General features: G+C 51.7%; 1 protein-coding gene across 1 annotated transcript; it reads right to left on the bottom strand.

Annotated features, from left to right (window-relative positions):
- Positions 1-5,154: 5,154 nt before the first annotated feature.
- Positions 5,155-13,501, bottom strand: Plpp2 (phospholipid phosphatase 2). The gene is given in 7 exon segments (XM_051177494.1): positions 5,155-5,850; positions 5,852-5,958; positions 6,158-6,334; positions 6,521-6,578; positions 8,829-9,103; positions 9,235-9,386; positions 13,329-13,501. Coding segments are annotated over 7 exon segments (948 nt in total). The 5' UTR covers positions 13,381-13,501; the 3' UTR covers positions 5,155-5,723.
- Positions 13,502-19,481: the final 5,980 nt, after the last annotated feature.

The raw sequence follows: 19,481 nt of genomic DNA, 5'->3' as shown, positions 1-19,481 counted from the left end.
TCAGAAGTTCAGAGAGCTTCAGTGGCTCTAGCCTTCATAGGGCAATCGGCCCCGGATATTAGAAAGAAGCTCCAGAGACTGGAAGGGTTACAGGAAGCCTGAGTTACGTGATTTAGTGAAAGAGGCAGAGAAAGTGTATTACGAAAGGGAGACTGAGGAAGCGAAGAGAGAGAGAGAGAGAGAGAGAGAGAGAGAGAGAGAGGACAGAGAAAAGAGAAGGAGAGAGAAGAGACAGAGAAAGTGTATTACAAAAGGCAGACCGAGGAAGAGAAGGAGAGAGAAGAGAGAAAGAGGAAAGAGAGAGACAGAGAAAAGGGGAGAGAGAAACAGAGTGACAGAAGACAGGAAAAGAATTTGACTAAAATCTTGGCTGCAGTGGTTGAAGGGAAAAATAGCAAAGAGAGAGAGAGAAATGTTAGGAAATTTAGAACAGGCCCTAGACAGCCTGGGCAACAGGACCCCACTCGACAAGGACCAGTGTGCATATTGTAAAGAGAAAGGGCACTGGGCAAAGGACTGCCCCAAGAAGAGAAACAAGGGGTCAAAGGACCTAGCCCTGGGGACGATGAAGATTAGGGGAGATAGGGTTCAGACCCCCTCCCCGAGCCCAGGGTAACTTTGAAAGTGGAGGGGTGACCAGTTGAATTTCTGATGGATACCAGAGTGGAGCATTCCATGCTGATATAGCCATTAGGAAAATTAAAAGACAAAACATCTTGGGTAATGGGTGCCACAGGGCAATAACAGTATTCATGGACTACCCGAAGAACAGTGGACCTTGGTGTGGGCCGGGTATCCCAGAATGCCCTTACCCTCTGTTAGGAAGAGACATTCTGTCAAAAGTAAGAGCCCAGATTCGTTTTGACTCTGAACAGCCATCAGTAACTGATAAACAGGGAAATCAATTGCAAGTCCTCACTGTTAGACTAGAAGATGAGTACAGATTCCACAAGGAGCCTGGGCTTGACCTACACTGTTCGGATGGGACTGGAACCTCCAATATGGACTGGTGGTTGGCCCGAACTCCCTTAGCTTGGGCTGAAGTATCTGAAATGGGTCTGGCGAAACAAGTGCACTGCAGGCTATTCAGCTGAAAGTTAGTGCACACCAGTATCAGTCAAACAGTTCCCCATGAGTAGAGAGGCTCGGGAAGGAATTTGACCCCATATCCAAAGATTGATCCAGCAAGGCATCCTGGTTCCTGTTCAATCTCCCTGGAAAGGAAGCCTGGGACCAATGATTATTGGCCAGTGCAGGACTTGAGAGAGGTCAATAAAAGGGAGCAAGACATACATCCAACTGTCCCAAATCCTCATAACTCCTGAGCACCCTCCCGCCTGAGCAGTCCCCTTAGACCTAAAAGACGCCTTTTTCTGCCTGAGGTTACATCCCACCAGCCAACCACTTTTTGCCTTTGAATGGAGGGACCACAACACGGGCAGAACCAGGCAGCTCACCTGGAACCGACTGCCCCAAGGGTTCAAAAACTCCCTGGCCATCTTTGATGAGGCCCTTCATAAAGATCTGGCCAGCTTCAGGATCCAACACCCCCAGGTGACCCTCCTCCAGTATGTGGATAACATATTTCTAGTGGGAGCCACCCAACAAGACTGTTTGGAAGGAACAAAAGCACTGCTATTGGACTGTCTGACCTAGGCTATTGAGCCTCAGCCAAAAAAGCCAAGATTTGCAAGAGAGAGGTAACCTTGAGACTCTGTTTTGCTAGAGACAAGCAGAGATTTGCATGGCTCCTTTAAGGGAGATATCCTGACTCAACATAAGCAGCAAAAAAACTGCACAGCTTTAAGTAGTGCTGCTAACAATTCAATGGTGTGTATGAGTAGCTGGTTTAAAATAATAATAATAATAATAATAATGATAATGATAATAATAGAAAGAGAGTGCCTTTAATTCCAGTACTCGGGAGGCAGAAGCAAGTGGATCTCTGTGATTTCAAAGTGAACCTGGTATACAGAGTAATTTCCAGGGCAGCCAAAGTTACACAGAGGAAACCCTGTAATAAAAAAGTCATGTAAAGATGGAAAGCCCAGAGAGAATATGGATACTGTATGCTATTCTGTTATCTTTAAATTGCTCAATTGCTAAGGAAGAAATAATTGCTACAATACACTTGATTATCAATGCTGCTAAATTAATCCAACTTACATATTTTAAAAATGCTTTGGCTTCCAAATTTAAGTCTAAGGACAGGTTACTGGGGAAAAGGATTTCTGTTTCCACAGAAAATGAAAAGCTGTGGATTCCTTCCAGACTAACATGGTTTGATCAAGCCAGACCCCTGAAGCAGTGTCCCAGATGATCCAACGTTCAAAACAGCTGGGACAAGGCAGCCTTGCAGACTACTACAGCCACGATTTCTGTGTCTTCTTAGGATCCCCATGACAGCGTCCCCTACCAGCAGGAAACAGTTTGGAAAGAAAGATGCCCAAATTCCCAAATATTGTCTATAAATGTTTTCATTTATATGGGGTTAGTTATAAATAGTTAATAACCACAATCTCTTTAAAGGTAAAAAGGAGATTATGGTATAGATATGAATACTTTGTTATGAATGGATTTTCATTTGTTAACACAAATTTAAGGTCAATTTTATGATATTTATATTTCTTCTCTTGTTTAGGTATTGTGTTAATATAGCTCATTTAGAAATGTAATGTATTAAGCAGCCTTACAGACCTCAGCCAGGATTTCTGAATCTTCTTCGAATCCCCCATGACAGCGCCCCTTACCAGCAGGAAGTAGTTTGGAAAGAACAACGGCCAAATTCCCAAATATTGTCTATAAATGTTTGTTTTCATTTAAATGGACTTTGTTATATAAAATAAATTTAAAAAATTACAATTACAAAAACAAAAAAAAACAAAAAAAGAAATGTAATGTATTATTTAGTACAGATTATAGTTACCTATAATAGTCAAAACTTTAGTTAGGATTTCTAGATATACAGAGATGTATTTGAGATGAATAGGCATTCTCATGAATAGGTTAGGGTTTTTCTTGACAATGAAACATAAATGATCCTGGCAACACCACCTGGGTCAGAGAGGAAGATGGACATCAAAGAAACTCATTATGGAGTTTATTTCCAATATGGCAAGACTGGCCATTTGGGCAAGATACTGCTCTTGCCTGGACTGTTTGACTTTATGCTGTATAAACTGGGCATGCAGGACCCACATGAAAGTGACTGCTGATAAAAGATGGACATTGCTACAAGATTCCTGCTTCATGGAAGAGTCTACCAGACATCCTGCAGGACACAGAGAAAAGTGACTGAAAAACTGCTAATATAGGTGGGCAGTTTAGTTTCCTGCTTTTGCTGAGGAGTCTGCCAGACACACTATGGACGGTAGACTGAAGATGGAACATTACAAAAGAACTTCAGGTGACTGATCAGGAGCAAAATGTCTCTGTCATTTCTAGAATTTATATATTATCCTTCTGTGGTCTTTGAAGGAATTGAGGACAGATAGTTATGGTTATAGTTTTCCTTAGTTAGGGTTAAAGATAAGTTACATATAGGACTTTAGACTCACAAAGATAGATAATAAAATATTTTCTTTAACTCTTGCTAAATGTTAATGGACTAAATATTAGTAACTGTGGTTCTTATTGCATAACTGTTCTGTTATATATTTTACTATATTATAGTTAAAACCCTTCTTTTATTTTAGACAGAAAAGAGGAGATGATAGGTTGTCATTCCGTAAATGTTTCTCTTATTGGTTAATGAATAAAGCACTGTTGGCCAATAGGAAAACAAGATAGGCGGGATGAGGAGACAAGGATGTGGGAAGTAGTAGGAAGGAGTTTCAAGATGTAGGACCAACAGAGTAGAACTCCAGGCCCTCTCTCCAGTAAGATAAGACCACGTGGAAATACTTGGATTAATAGAAATGGGTTAATATTTAAGACAGAGCTAGCCAATAAGAAATGCTAGTTACAGGCCAACAGCATTATATCTAATACAGCATCTCTGTGTGTTATTTGGGGCTGGTGTGGCAGTGGGACTAGGCCAGCGAGAAAAACCTACGCATAACAACACTGGTTACTTGGTGGAGTTTGAGCCAGTGAGAGACCTTGTCTCAAACAAAGAACAGAAAACATGTAAGGATAGACACTTAAGGTCACCCTCTGACCTCCACATTCAGGCAAACCTGAACTCTCATGGACATGTACAGAAGAGTCAGCCCGGGCTGATCTCACTCACCAGATATCATCCTACCTCAGCCTCCCCAGTGCTAGTGTCACAGATGTGTGCCCCACACCCACTGTGCTTGTTAAGCTGAATTCTTCAACAGTCTGACAGGTAGACATTGATGCCTGGAAGAGGCCCAGCTCAGCTGCTGGCTGGCCAAACAGAGCCCTACTATGCTCAGGACATGAAGCCACCCTCTCACTGGGGCCTTCTGACTGTAATGGACCAGCTAGTTCCTATAGGAACCTGGTGTACGGGACACTGGCTGGGGAACACTGGCAGGCATGCATTTAACCAAAAGCATCCCCCAAGAGAATATTGAAAAGCAGGCTGTGTCAGCCACTGAACACCCAGCTACCAAGTACTGTGTCCCCCTAACACTCAGCTACCAAGTACTGTGGCACCCAGCATGCCCCCTTGGTTGGGCTGAGCCCCACGGGCCCCTGGCTTTCAGTGTCTGCCAATGGCATCTGGGATTATGGTGACCCAATCCTGACCCAACCTCTAGTGAAAGGAAGGAAATGGGAGTGTTCCTAACTGTCCCCCTCCATGCTTTCTGACCCAAGACCTGAGGAGTACCCAAGGAGCCTGCCCATTCCCAGAAAGACACACATCTTGTTCTGGGATATAGCAAGGCCTGTCAGCCCTCCTGATGCCTCTAGAAGACTGGCAAGACACCCTGGGAGCATCTTCGGGCACTTGGTGACATGGTCCACAAAGGGTCTCTGTGTTCTAAAGTGGACCTGGCAGAAGTGCCCATTACACACCATGGAAGGCCACAGTGGATATAAGGCCTCCATCTTGGCCTGTATACAAACACCCAAGCCAGGTTTCCATCCCCTAAGTCAATGCTAAAACACATCACACTGGGGAACAAGGCAGGTGCAGCATGGCCATCACACCAGGAGAGCTTAAAAATCAACACTCATGGCAGAGACATTTGGTACAAAGTTTATAACTCACCCTCCCGTGAAAAAACAACTTTAAGTGTCCTGAAATAGATGGGAATGTCAGACCCAGGAGCCACTTCCAAAGCCTGGCTACATATCTGGAGTGGAGGCAGGACTGGACATCAAGCTTGAGGGAGGGGCTTGGGGCCTTGAGTGGGAATCTTCTGCAGGGTTCAGACCCAAAGCCACGTATGACCTTTCAGGCCACCCAGGCTCCTAGGAAGCCCAAGGTTTAGCATCCTTCTTTCACACTTGTGATCCCTGCCCAAAGCCCTGGCCAACTGCCCCACCCAGGCAGACAAGGGGTTCGTTCACTGCCTGTAGGACTGTCAGGGAGGGTGCTGACTTCATGTACCATCTCAGATCAGTCCATTCCTGGGGCCATGCAGAGATGGCCCTCCTTGAAAAGCCCTTGGTGGTGAGAGACAGCTCTCAGAGCAGGACCTTATGTTTTAGAGGCCATGTGCATATGTTCCTAGGGCACACACGTGTGCATATGTTCCTGGATGGACCCTGGCCCACACTCAGAGCCAGCCAGGCACCCAAGATCCTAGTCAATGGTCACCAGACGGGACCCTGGGGCAGCTCCAAAGCCAGTAGTGCCTGACCAGGGCTGGCCTGCAGGTGGCTTCCCAGCTTCCAAAGCAGGAAGAGACTGGGTATTCATAGTGGCTAAGGTCCATCGCCGAGAGTCAGTGTCAGTGACAGACTAGGCTTGCGCTCGGGTTCCTCATCCTCCTGGCAGGGCTGGGGCGGCCTTGATTTGAAGAAGTCTGAAACATAGCGGACCTATGGGGGGGAGGGGCAGGCCATGAGTAAAGCCAGAGGAAGACCAGAGAACAGAGCCAAAGAGGATTGTAAAGTAGATGGGTCCAATGGTGTGGGAAAGCTGGGGGGCAGGGAGGGAGTACAGATCAGCAGGCAGAGGTCACGGGAAGATTGGGGTTAGTCAGGATAGGTCCTATAGGACGAGGCAGGCAGGGCTCACCGTGAGGCAGGCAACCAGGGCTCCTTGCAGGAGGCCGACGAGGACATCACTCCAGTGGTGCTTATGGTCAGACACTCGGGTGTAGCCCACATAGATTGCAAAGGCCACCAAGAAGAACTGAACCGTGGGCCTCAGCAGCCGTGCCCACTTCCAGCAGAGCCGGGCCTGCACGTATAGCTGTCGGGGCATCAGCCCGCATCAGCTGGGCCCGTGGGTGTCCACACCCTACCCAGCCCAGCACAAGAGTCATAACCCCCCCACCCTCAGAGCTTCATCCACATACCCCATTGTGCAGTGGGGAAGACCAAGGCCCAGGGAAGGGGTGCCTGGGTGAGGCTCCCTGGGAAGAAAGCAGACACTCACCGCCAGGAACAACATGCAGTACATGCCAAAGGAGGAGTGCCCGGAGTAAAAGGACAGCCTGGGAGGGAGGGCAGCTGGTCAGCGGGGCCGGAAGGGAGAGCCAGGAGCTCCGTGGGGAGCTGGCAGCCACAGAGGGGAGCAACGCTAAACTATGGGAAGCAGGGCTAAAGAGACGGCTCGGCAGTTAAAGCCCTGACTGCTTTTGCACAGGACCCAAGTTCGCTTCCCAGTACCTACATCCTGCTGCTCACAACAATCCAGGAGTTCTGACGACTCTGAGGGCACCTGCACTCATGCGCATGTGCATATACACACAAAATAAATTATCTTTAAGATCTACTCATTTTTATGTATATGGTATTTTGTTTCCGGCTGTGTACCACATGCATGCAGTGTCTACAAGTGGCCAGAAGGGGGCATCAGAAGTTACAAAAGGTTATGAGCTGCCTTGGGGATTCCGAGAATCTAACCCAGATCCTCCGGAAGAGCAGCCAGTGGTCTTAACTGCTGAGCTGTCTCTCCAGCCTCTTAACCTGAGGGGAGGCTTGCACACAGGACACTCCATCAGAGAGCAACCATCTCCTCTCCTCACTCTCACTTCACTAACTCCAACCCCCTACCCACTCCTGGAGCGGCACAGCCAGCAGGACCACACTGTGGGTGGCAGTCACTCAGTACTGCCACTATCGTGGCTACAGGTGGTCTGAGGTACTGACCATCACCTCACCTTATAAAGATATTAGTCACTACTGCCTCAGAGCTCAAGCAGCAGCCTGGCAGCTATGCTTGGGAAGCTCAGAAGGACCAGGCATCCTCAGAGCTCCCACAATCTTGGCAGACAAAATAAGACTAAGGCAGAGCCCCTAGCTCCACCCCAGCACCCAGAAAACAAGAAAATGGATGCCCAATCCTGCTGACCACAGACCCTCATGACAACATGGCTGTCCACTAAATAAATGGTGCTCGCACTGTCCATTTTCCCCTGTATCTTGATGTTAAAAAGACTTGTGTGCTTGCAGAGAAAACATGCCTGCACACACATAGCATGGCTAATAAACAGAAGCTGTCTAAGAACCTGCTGAGATGGTCAGTGAATAACATGCCTGCTTAGCAAATACGAGGATCTGAGTTCCATTCCTAACACTTGTGTAAGAAGTGAGGTGTATGCTGCATGCGTGTCTGTAGCGTGTGGTGGGTATCCATAGTGGGTGGCGCATGTCTGCAGTGTGTGGTACATGCCTGGAATCCCGGGACTGGGGAGCTGAGGACAGAAGGATCCCTGGGTCTTCTGGGCCACTCTAGAACTGTACTGCTCCAGATTCAGTGAGAGACCTTGTCTTAAAATAAATGTGGAGAAGGACCGGAGATGCAGATCTGGGGTTAAGAGCACTTACTGCCCTTGCAGAGGACCAGGATTCAGTTCCCAACCCCCACACAGCAGCTGACAACCACTTGTAACTCTAGTTCAAGGGGATCTGATGCCCTCTTCAGACCTCCATGGGCTCCTGCATGAAAGTGATGTACATACATACATGCAGGAAAACACATATACACATAAATACATATGTATATATGGTGGAGAGCAATTGACTGATTGTTGGTCGACACACATATGTGGACACACACACACAGCAGTCCATGAGGAGACACAGGTGCCAACCTTAGGGAACAGACACTACAACTAGGCACTGAACACATCCAGAGATAAGAACATCTGTGAGGACAGAAAGAAGGGACAGATGCCAAGAATACATCTCATGCAGGCCTTGGGGACACAAGCCCATCACCCCAGCACTCAGGAGACTGAGGTAAGAAGACAAGAAGTTTGAGGGCATTCTGGGCTGCCTCAAAAATCTAAAACTGCATTATGGATGTGAAAATGCCAATAGTATTGAAAGTGAAAAGGTCTGGAAGGCCTGATGGCTGATCAGAGCTAACAGATAGAGGGCTCAGCAAAGACTACACAGCCAGGGTGTGGGACACACAGGCCACATCAAGCATCAACAACAGGGCTCAGAAGAGCAGGACAAGAAGGGAAATGGTAGTAACAGCATACAAGCTCACCACAGAGGACCCCAAGGAGGCAACAGCTCAGTCACAGTAGATCCCTCAGCACATGCCTCTGCAGGGCAGGCTACTGCCTCCCACACAAATGAACCCTGCCCATTTATGTACCTGCCCTGTCAAAGACACTGAGGAAAAACCACGGCCACCTTCCCTGGCTGCCTACCCAATAAGTTTTCTCCGTTCACCAGGCTCCAGACTTCTTGTCCCTCAGAGCCTTGCCTGGGCTGCAGCTAGTACTCACCTGGCTTCAGTGACATTGGCAGGGCTGCCCCTGCACACTTCCAGCTGCACATAGCCAGAGCAGTTGACCCGGCTCCAGTCAGGGTCACAGACAGCCAAGAAGCTGGGTCGCAGACGGCCGATCATGTACTTGGCCAGGTCGGTCAGAGACTGGCTCACGGCAGCCCCAAACAGGAAGGTCCCCAACACCTTGTAGATGGCAGCCACATAGTTGTTGAAGTCGGAGCGAGAATAGAGACGCTCTGTGTACACCAGGTAGGCCTCCCCCGATGAGACCTGCCAATGGGACACTTGCAGAGCACTGGGCAGACACCGCTCCCACTGTACCCATCTAGCTGGGGAGCTGAGCCCTACATACCTCAGAGCAGAGCTGACCCAGCCCCCACCCAAGCACTTTTCTGCCTTACAAGGATGACAGTGGCTGTGATGATGACCCCGGCCATGAGTCCATGGGTGATTGTGTCTGGACGGTACGGGTACCGGATGGAGTCATCTCCACAGTAGAACCCTCGTTTGTATGGTGTGTTCACCAGGGTCAGGATGATGAAGGGCAGGGAAGCTGTGGGAAGGCAGGGAGAGTACACGGTTCTCCACAGTGCAAATTTCTACCCACATGTTATCTGTTCTGTGGCTGCTCTGCCATGACCCTATTGGAAAATACTCCAGTGCCTTTTTTTTTTTTTCATTTTACATTCCAACCACAGTTCTCCCTCCCACCTCTCCCCCCCACCCTCCTTTACCTCCCCCCAGCCCACCCCTAGTCCACTCCTCCTCCTGGGTAAGGTCTCCCATGAGGAGTCGACATCCCCAACTATCACCGTAGAGCCTTCAACAAGTAATTGATGGAACCCAGACACAGAGATCCACAACCAAGCAGCAAGCCAAGCTCTGAGAATCCAATAGAAGAGAGAGGGGGGAACATATGAGCAAGGGAGGTCAAGATCATGATGGAGAAATCTACAGAGACAGCTGCACCAAGCTCGTGGAAACTCATGAACTCTGGACTGACAGCTGGGGAGACTCCAGGGAACCGAACTGGGCCCTCTGTATGTGGGAGACAGTTGTGAAGCTTGGATTATCCGAGGGGCCATGATACAAACCTGGTGCATGAGCTGGCTTGTTGGAGCCCAGCCACTGAGCAGCTCTACCCTGCTGCACTCCAGCCTCACTTCAGGCCTCCCTTGAGCGGACTCAACACCATCGACCAGAACCTCTACACACACACACATACGCACGCACGCACACACGCTACAAGCACAGTGACTCCCTTCCATCTCATTCCAGCACTCCTCCTGATGAGCCACCCACGGATGGAGTCACTGTTGCTCTCCATGGCTCTGTCCCCTGTAGAATCACATGGTCACCTTAGTGACAGTTGTTTGGACTGTCCCATCTGCATAGGGACACCTGCAAGGGTGTGTTCTGGGTAGAGCCCTGGAGATTGCTCACTGCCTGGGAAGGTAGGGAAGCTCATCTAGTGACACAAAGCTAGACCAGAGGACTGTGGGGCTGTCACCCATAGCAAGGGGCTAGCCAGAGGGCCATCCCTAAAGTATCTGGTCTTTTTACTGTGTGTTGGTGTTTTGCCTATATGTTATAGACAGTTGTGTGCTGCCACATGAGTGCTAGGAATTGAACGTGGGTCCTCTGGAAGAGCAGTCAGTGCTCTTAAGTGCTGAGCCATCTCTCCAAACCTGAGTCTCTCTCTGCTTCTTTCTTTCTTTTTTTTTTTTTTTTTTTTTTTTTTTTTTTTGCCTTCATTCCAAGTTCTGAGCCAAAGCCAATGCCAGCTACACACTGGATATTCAGGAAACTCAGACCAAAGCCCAGAGACACAGACACTCTTGGAAAATAACCTGGCAGTAAAGCTCTAAACAAAGCTGCAACCCGGAGCCTCCAACCAAGGGCAGCTGGGAGGTGAGAGCCAGTCACAAGAGTAGGACAGTGGGTAGCGTCTTGTTCCACAGGCACACAAACACCCCAAATAGGCAAACCTGGGCGAGTACCCTTCGCCTGTGAGCAGGGAAGCTGGGTGTGGTGGGTGTGGCTTTCGGGTTCTGAATGCCAGCAGAACACAAGGAGATGAGCCTCCCTTCAGTTTGCAAAGGGGAAGCAGAGGGGCCCAGAAAGCAGCCCCTGACACGGGCTGGACCCGAGGGCACATGATCTAGGAAGGTGCCACCATCGTGAAGCTAAGAGGTGTAGCTAACATCATGAAACAAGGGTGACAGACACAGTGTCCCCTGGGAGGAGCCAGGGTTCATGACAGTGAGAGAGGCCTGAAGGAGAGAGGTCAGAGGACAAGGTGAGATAGCCATGGGGGAGAAAAGAAGGGTGAGAACAGGGGAGAGGGGGTGAGAGCAGGGGGAGGGGGGTGAGAGCAGAGGGGGGGTGAGAGCAGGGGAGAGGGGATGAGAGCAGGGAGAGGGGGTGAGAGCAGGGGAGAGGGGGGTGAGATCAGGGGAGAGGGGATGAGAGCAGGGATGAGGGGGTGAGAGCAGGGGAGAGGGTGAGAGCAGGGGAGAGGGGGTGAGAACAGGGAGAGGGGGTGAGAGCAGGGGAGAGGGGGGTGAGAGCAGGGGAGAGGGGGTGAGAGCAGGGGAGAGGGTGAGAGCAGGGGAGAGGGGTGAGAGCAGGGGAGAGGGTGAGAGCAGGGGAGAGGGGGGTGAGAGCAGGGGAGAGGGGGTGAGAGCAGGGGTGGGGGTGAGAGCAGGGGAGGAGGGTGAGAGCAGGGGAGAGGGGGGTGTGAGCAGGGGAGAGGGTGAGAGCAGGGGGAGAGGGGGGTGAGAGCAGGGGAGAGGGGGTGAGAGCAGGGGAGAGGGGGGTGAGAGCAGGGGAGAGGGGTGAGAGCAGGGGAGAGGGTGAGAGCAGGGGAGAGGGTGAGAGCAGGGGAGAGGGGTGAGAGCAGGGGAGAGGGTGAGAGCAGGGGAGAGGGTGAGAGCAGGGGAGAGGGTGAGAGCAGGGGAGAGGGTGAGAGCAGGGGAGAGGGTGAGAGCAGGGATGAGGGTTGAGAGCAGAGGAGAGGGGGTAAGAGCAGGGGAGAGGGGGTGAGAGCAGGGGAGAGGGTGAGAGCAGGGAGAGGGTGAGAGCAGAGGGGGTGAGAGCAGGGGAGAGGGGATGAGAGCAGGGAGAGGGGGTGAGAGCAGGGGAGAGGGTGAGAGCAGGGGAGAGGGGAAGAACAGGGGAGAGGGGGTGAGAGCGGGGAGAGGGGGAGAACAGGGGAGAGGGGGTGAGAGCAGGGGAGAGGCTGAAAGATAATCAGAGAGGAGAAAGAGGGAGAAGGAGGGGAGAGGATCAAAGAGAGTAAAAAGGGAGGGGGAGGATGAGAGGAAACAGATGAGGTCAGAGGAAATCCCTTATCATGTTCATGGGAGAAGGCAAAGTTAAGGGTCTGGTGATAGCATAATGGGAGACAACGGGATTCAGCCAGATTGCTTAATGGACATCCCAGGAAGACCACACGCACAAGGACAGCTGCAAGCATGGCTAGGCCCAGCCGGTGTGGGCCAGGACACTGACTCCCAGCTGCGAACCCTCCTCTCCTTCCACCTTCCGTGGGCATCCTTAAGGGATGCTGTCCCACCAACAGGCAAGCCTTCACTGGGACTGGCAGGGCCTCCCTACCAGCATCCAAAGCCTGTGCTGACTAAGGGTAACAACAGGCTGGCATTGGTCTCCTCCTCCTGCTGTGACTCCCGGTAGCTCCGCCTCTAGGGACCCAGGACTTTCCATGGAAAAATGTAAACTATTTCCAAGTCCTCCAGTACCTGGCACACAGTTAAAGCAACAGACATGTTTTAATAAACCCATACAGTCAAAAAGGGTGCCCAAGGCTCGGGGATGTCCCACGGGATCTCCTGGGCTGCCAAAAGGCAAAGCTAAGTAGAGTATCCTTCCAGGCTATGGAAGGTGGACCTAGCCGGAGATGCAGAATGGGGGAAGACAGACGACAGACACCCTGCCACAGCCTTCGGGGCAGGATCCATCCACTGTCCCCTGGGCCCCCGAACAAACACTTGGCCTTTGTTCGCGCCTGGGGGGGTTCGGAATGCTCCTCCCCGCGGCCTGAACCGGACTGGCAGGTTTGTCTGTGTGAGCCTAGCCGTCCCCGCCTCCCGGGGGCACCGTGCTGGACCTTGGCCACCGGTCACTGGCCTGCAGGGTCCTGGTGCCGCCCCGCCCGTGTGAGTCACGCCGCCCCGAGGCACTCGAGCAACTTCCTGCTGCCGGGACCCGGGAGCCCCCTCCCCCTGCAACACACACACACACACACACACACACACACACACACAAATACACACACAAATACGGGAACAGCCACAGGTAGACACAGGCCGGATCCCGCCAAGCACCCAGGAGGAATGGCAGGACTCGCAGAAAGAAGTGGGAAGTACTGGTCACCGGTCACCATTGTCCGCATCCCGAACGCACACTGGAAGGAGGCACCGTGGGAGCGTGAACCTGGGAGAGAGTTTCCGCACCCGGGTCCCGAGACTCTTACCAACCAGCACGCACAGCACGTCCAGCAGCACGAAGACCCACCTCCGCTCCATGTCGCCCCCTCCCAGGGACGCCCGCGACCCCCGCGACCCCCACTTCTCCCAGCTGTTCCGGAGCGTCCCAGAAGCCTCAGGATCACATGGCCGTGGAGACTGCCCGGCCCAGGGAAAGGGCTGGGCTAGACGAAAGGGCCCGGGCGAGGCGGAGGCGGGGCTGGGGTAAGGCGTGGCACAAAGAGAAAGTGCGGAGGCAGGAGGGGGACAGGCAGGAGAGGGCGGAGGCCCTGAGGGGTGTGCTTGCCACCTTGATCCGGGCTTGGAGGGCAGGGGCTTCGGGGCTGGGAGGGGGTCTCAGGACAAGCAAAAGTCTCCAGGCTGGCCTTCTGGTATCTCCGGGCTGAGCATAGGGCTCCAAAGCTTAACTGGAGTCTCCCTGCTGGAAAGGAGTTTTCTGGCTGGGAGGGGCCACCAAATCTCTAACTAGTAGGCCGGAGGTCACCCAAGTGCCCCCAGCACTCGGGCGGGGTTCTACCGTTGTAATACAGAGTTGTGGGTAGGGCAGGCCGACAGCCACCTGGGCAGCACTCAGGAGTTGATCTCAGCCTTTCCAAGGGAGAGCACCTGAACAGGACACCCTGACACCTCTAAAACCAATAAGCACTGCAGCATGGGGTGACCCAGCTCAGGCAGAGATCCATGTTCTCTCTAAGCTAGCCTCTTGCAGTCCCCGCCAGGTTAAAAGGTTCCTTGACACTTCGAGGTGGGAGGTTCTGAGTCAGGATCATGCCCCTGCTGTGTCTACTCTGGACCGACCACCACAGAGAATCTGAGGTTGACCCATGAATGAGCCCCAGGCTACCCTGTCCCGAGGGTGTCCTGGAACCCAGGGCTGGGAACACTTAAGAGCCAAGAGTTGTGGACTCAGGAAAGGAAGTCCAGGCTCTCAATGCTCACTGCGGACTGTGACCACTGCATGAAGCCTCCACTCCAGAGATCATCACAGCTAGCTCCTTGAGGGTTCCACTAGGGCACATTCATAGCCACCATCAGCCGAGGGCAGAAGGACAGGTCCTGGATGAAAGCACTGAATTACTGCTGACCTGCTCCTGTGGGATGTCATCGAGGGTAGAGCGGTCCTGAGAGAACCCAGGTGCCTGCTCTTTGGTGCTGGGAGGAGGCAGCGCGTGCACAGTGACCTGTTCGTGGGTAGAGGAGAGTTCCTGCACCCTAGAAGTGTCCTATGAAGTTGATAGGCAGCTCCTTCAGCACATAGTAACCTGCGAACTGCGGGGCTGGGCAAGGACTGTGCAGAAACCTGGCTCCAGATCTTGTTCCATGTCCATCCCCCACACCTATGCCACAGGCCTGACCCTTTAAAGACAAGGGCATCCCTTGGTAAACTGGGCTCTGATTGGCAGGACTCTACCTGAGGGCACTCTGAGCAGAGCTCCCCCACTCCAGCATTCATTCAAACCATCTACCAGTATGTCTAGAGCCATGACCCAAGAGGTACTAGGGTTCTGCCTGCAACACTGCAACATGTGTGGTGTGTCTCCTGACTCCTGACAAGTCAAATGAATGGTAGCATCCTTCCTGTCCGCTTTTAACCTCTGTTTACCTGTGACCTAACCATAACAACGTCTTCACAGGTCAGGCTAACATTGCAGTTGTGTAAATAAATATGCTAGGGTCCCTTACTGAATGGCTACTGAGAGGAGAGCCAGAAAAGAGGAAGTGATGGAAGAGACGGGCACTGGGCAAGGAGAGGGAGATGGGGCAGGGAGGCTCCTAAGGGAAGGAGGCTGGAAGAGAGTGGATAGGAGGAGGACTGCAGCTGGAAGGGAGGAATACTAGAGGAGGGAGAAACTGGAGACGTTTGAGTAGAAGAGGGGGCTGGAAAGGATACGGAAGGAAAAGGGATGTGACTACCTGAGGAGGACTAATAGGAGGAGGGTGAACAAGAGCAGGGAGGAAGCTGGAGGGGAATGAGTGGGAGGAGGGAGGAAGCTGGAGGAGGGTAAACAGGAAGGAGGAAGCTGGAGAAGGGTGAGAGAATGCACTGGAGGAGGGATGAGGCTGAACGAGTGAGAATGGAGGGTATTGATGGAGGAAACAGGGACTGGAGGAGGGTTGGGGCCTGAGGGGTGTGAGGGAGGTGGAGCGTGAGGCTAGAGGGGATGAATGGAGGGGGTTAGAGGAGCAGGAGCCTGGATAAGCAGGGAGGCTGTGGGAGAGATGAACTTTCATGGACTGTTTCTCCCACCCTTCCCCTCTCTGGAGGATTTGGGTCAGTTGTTAAAATCCTTGGGCAGTATCAGCATTAAAACCTTGTGGAGGTGGCAAAAATTAGGATTAAGGTTAGGATTGGGGTCATGGCTCCTAATCCATTACTAGCATGAGTACACAGTGAGAGGAATTTCCCTAGCAGAATTCTCCCACCAGACCATGCTGGGCCAAGCTGCCTATCCAGTAGAGAGAGCTTGGGCTAGGAGCCTGGCCTTCCCCTGGGGCACAGACTTCACTAGTCCTGCTATCTTGCTAGCTTCCTGTTCCCACAGGGCACTGCTGGCCCGGGGCAATGGAGCTCAGGGCTAGCTCTGGCCCTGGGAAACTCATGGTTACTGAGGCGTCAGTCAGTGTCTCTGAGGGAATGCTGCGCTGGACCTGGGAAGTGACACCACCCACATGCACACAGCCTTGGCTCCCCATTTCTCTGGGGACCTGGAGGCTGTTTCAGTGCTTCCCTTGCCACAGTCAGGGTCAGGGTCCCCCACAACCTGACCCAAGCAAGATGCAGTCCAAGGCAGGAAACTGGGATGCATCCCGGCAGACAGACCCTACAGCCTCGGTCCTCAGGAAATCAGCAGTTAGAAATAGGGTCACACACACCAAAAAGCAAGCAGAGGGTAGCCTGCCGAGTGGTACCGGATGCACTGCACTGCGGAGCTGGCTTTCTGCTGTCCCTGCTCCCTCACCCCATAGCCAATCACCTACAGGGGCAGGCATCCCCTGCCCATTGCCTGCATGAGCAAAGCACCAGGAGGCAGTGGCTGGACAATGCACACACCACCAGCATGCCAGGACCAGGGATGGCTGAGCAGGGCACAAGTGTAACAGTGGGTAATGGAGCAGTATTGCACTGCTCTCAGACACAGGACAGATGTCTTGCTTCAGTTCCCACACACCTCTTCTTCAGACATGGCTACCTCCTTCCCTGCTGCTGCTCAGGACCTAGTACCATACTGAGGGGCTGGCCGTAGGCAGATGAGGGCTGAGTCTGTTGAGGTAGAGATACCTTGGTGCTCCCGTTACCATTACACATCCCTCCTGACATGACAGCTGTCTAATGGTCAGAGCCCCACAGAAGCAGAGAGTGAATCACGACCACAGTGGACTACCTGCTCTCAGTTTGCCCCACCACCACCCCATGAGTGTGTCTCTGGAAACCTACAGAGGCTCTACACATCCCCCTCAAGTCACAACTCCCATCATGCCTCATTCCAACCACAAGGCCTGGATCCAGGTAATGCCAGTCTTTGATGACTACCTGGTTGGGGCCACTGGATGAAGCGAACAAAAAGACAAAGCCCAGAGGGTCAGAGTAGCAGCGCAATAAGCCATTTTCAGCAGAAATGTAATTCTTGGTAATACAGAGCACAGTGTATAGTTTGTATGTCATGGGAATCTGATTACCCGAATTTTACCTGGTTACCCCATCAAGGAGCTATAGACTGGGAGGCTGAACACCACTGAACAGAAGCTTGGACGACAGAATGAGGCCTGGATCCATCATATTCCAGAGCTCTGACCAAGCCAGAAAGCCTGAGGGTCAGGGCAGTAGCAGGCCCGGATTCTGCAGCCTCAGGAGCCTTTCGCCCTCCTCCAAGGCTGTCTCAAGAAGTCCCATTCAAGCTCTCTCAAGCCAATATCCTCTTGCTTGGTCCAGCACAGACTCCCATACTTGTACACAAAAGCCTTCATCCCAGGTCCTGAGGGATGTTCTGGCCTGAGGTCTGAGCTGAAAGCAGGGACAGCACTGGTAGGAACGGCCACGACCATTTGAATTCATGAGAGGGCCTGGCATCTGCCCCAGCTGCAGATGGCGAGGGCTGGTGGCCCAGCTCTGCTACCCAAGTCTTCAGTGTCCCTTACAAAGCAGACACACATGCTGACTGGCAAGCACTGAAATCACCAGTCAGCACGACACAGAGTTCAGGGTAACTCCTGATTCTGGCCCACCTTGTGTCCCAACCTAAATTGGTCCCCCAACACACTTCTGCAGCAGCCTAGCACCCTCCTAGGCTCCCTACAACCTCTCTGGATTTCCAAACTATTTACCTAGAAGAGTGTTCTGTAGCTGGGCCTATGCTTCCCAAAACCATGCAGACCATGCCACAGACACAGCAACTTCTCTCTGTTCTCAACTGTCCCTGCACAAACAGAAAATCCCATCTCACTATGATCATGAGGCCCAAGAAATCTCACCCAAGGACCTGTTGGCAAAGTTAGAAAGACACAGGCCTTCCACGGAAGAACAAAGAGCTGCCAGCCACAAAGCAGGCAGTATGAAACAGGTGACCCATTCTCACCAGCCTCCCAAGATTGATTGACTCAGCTACACCACATTTAAGACTGTCCTCCACAAGAAAATCCTTAGTATCAACTTACCAGGGCTCCTAGGCGCCCAGAGTCTGAACCCACTACCAGGGAACCTGCGTAGGCCCTCTGAATGTTATAGTTGTGTAGCTTTGTGTTCTTGTGAGACTCCTAACAATGGAAGTGAGGGTGTCTAACTCTTGTTGCCTACTTTTGGGGCCCTTTTCCTCCTACTGGTTGTTTTATCCAGCCTTAATATGAGGGTAGATGCCTAGTCTTATTGTAACCATGTTTTGGTTAATATCCATGGGAGGCCTGCTCTTTTCTGAAGGGAAACAGAAGAGTGGATGAAGGATGAAGGGAAAAAGAGGGACTAGGAGGAATAGCCAGACAGGATGCAACACGGATGTGGGGAAAGTAGGCAGTCTTCTACAACCCAAATCAGCAATTAGGTGACTTGCCTAAAATATAGGTATGTTGGACAAGGTGGCTCAGGCCTATAATGCCAGTGTTCTGGTGGAAGGTTCACCCCAGCCCCTGGCATCCATATACCCAGAGTCTGGGATGTTCTGGTGTAAGCTCCATCCCAAGTCCCCTCCCCTCTCTCCAAATCCTGCTACATCTCAGAAAACCCACCAAATGATGACCCCTCCCTCAGAGATGCTCACAACCACTCCCACAGGGTATTGTGGTTTTCTGATCTTTCTTTTCCATCTCCTCTCTAGGGGGCTGGAAAACCATCTGAGAATGTGGTGTCCATTAAACGTGGGCTTTTTTCTAACTTGGTTTGATTTAGTCTGATTTGGATTGCTGCGTTGGTGAAGAGGCTTATCAGGGTGCACAAACTTTTCACCCAGTACGCAGGAAACTGAGAAAGAGAAATTAGCAAAAATTCAAGGCCAGCCTGGGTTTTGCAGTAAGTCTGGGGCTGGGCTACGCAAAAAAAAAAAAAAAACACACACACACAATGAAATAAAAGCAGGGCCAGATAGCTGGCTCAGCAGCTTGCGTGCCGGTAGAGACTGGACCTGACAACCAGGGCCCCACAAGATGGGAGAGAACCAACTCCAAGTTCCCTGGCCTCCCGTGACATGCATGTACCCACTGATACATATACACATAAATAGAAAAACCAGGACCGGAAATATGTTCATGGTACAGAACTTGTCATGTAAAAGGCCTTGGGACAGTTAGACACACACTCCCCCCTTCCCCTCCCCCCCACCCTCTCCTTCCAGACAGAATAACAGATTCCAGACCAGCCTGGTCTACAGAGTTTGAGCAAGACCCTGTCTGTAAATGTAACTACTACATAGTATAAGAGACAGCAAACACAAGGAGTTTTAGCAGAAAAATTAAAAAGGATTCAGGACTGTGAATAGGCTATCTTAGCATCAGGTTAACAGGAGCCATCTGAACAGACCACTATCCACACAGATGAAAGGCCTCCCCACCACATGGGGATTCTCAAACACCACGTTGTCCTTCATCTCTACCAGACTTACTGTCTTCCTTCCTCTGCCTTGGGCCCCACCAAATGGGTCGTCGCCCAGTCCCTG

The sequence above is a fragment of the Phodopus roborovskii genome, unplaced genomic scaffold, assembly GCF_943737965.1.
Source record: "Phodopus roborovskii unplaced genomic scaffold, PHOROB, whole genome shotgun sequence".
In the NCBI taxonomy this organism is placed as follows: Eukaryota; Metazoa; Chordata; class Mammalia; order Rodentia; family Cricetidae; genus Phodopus; species Phodopus roborovskii.
This window is presented reverse-complemented; position numbering and strand designations above follow the sequence as displayed.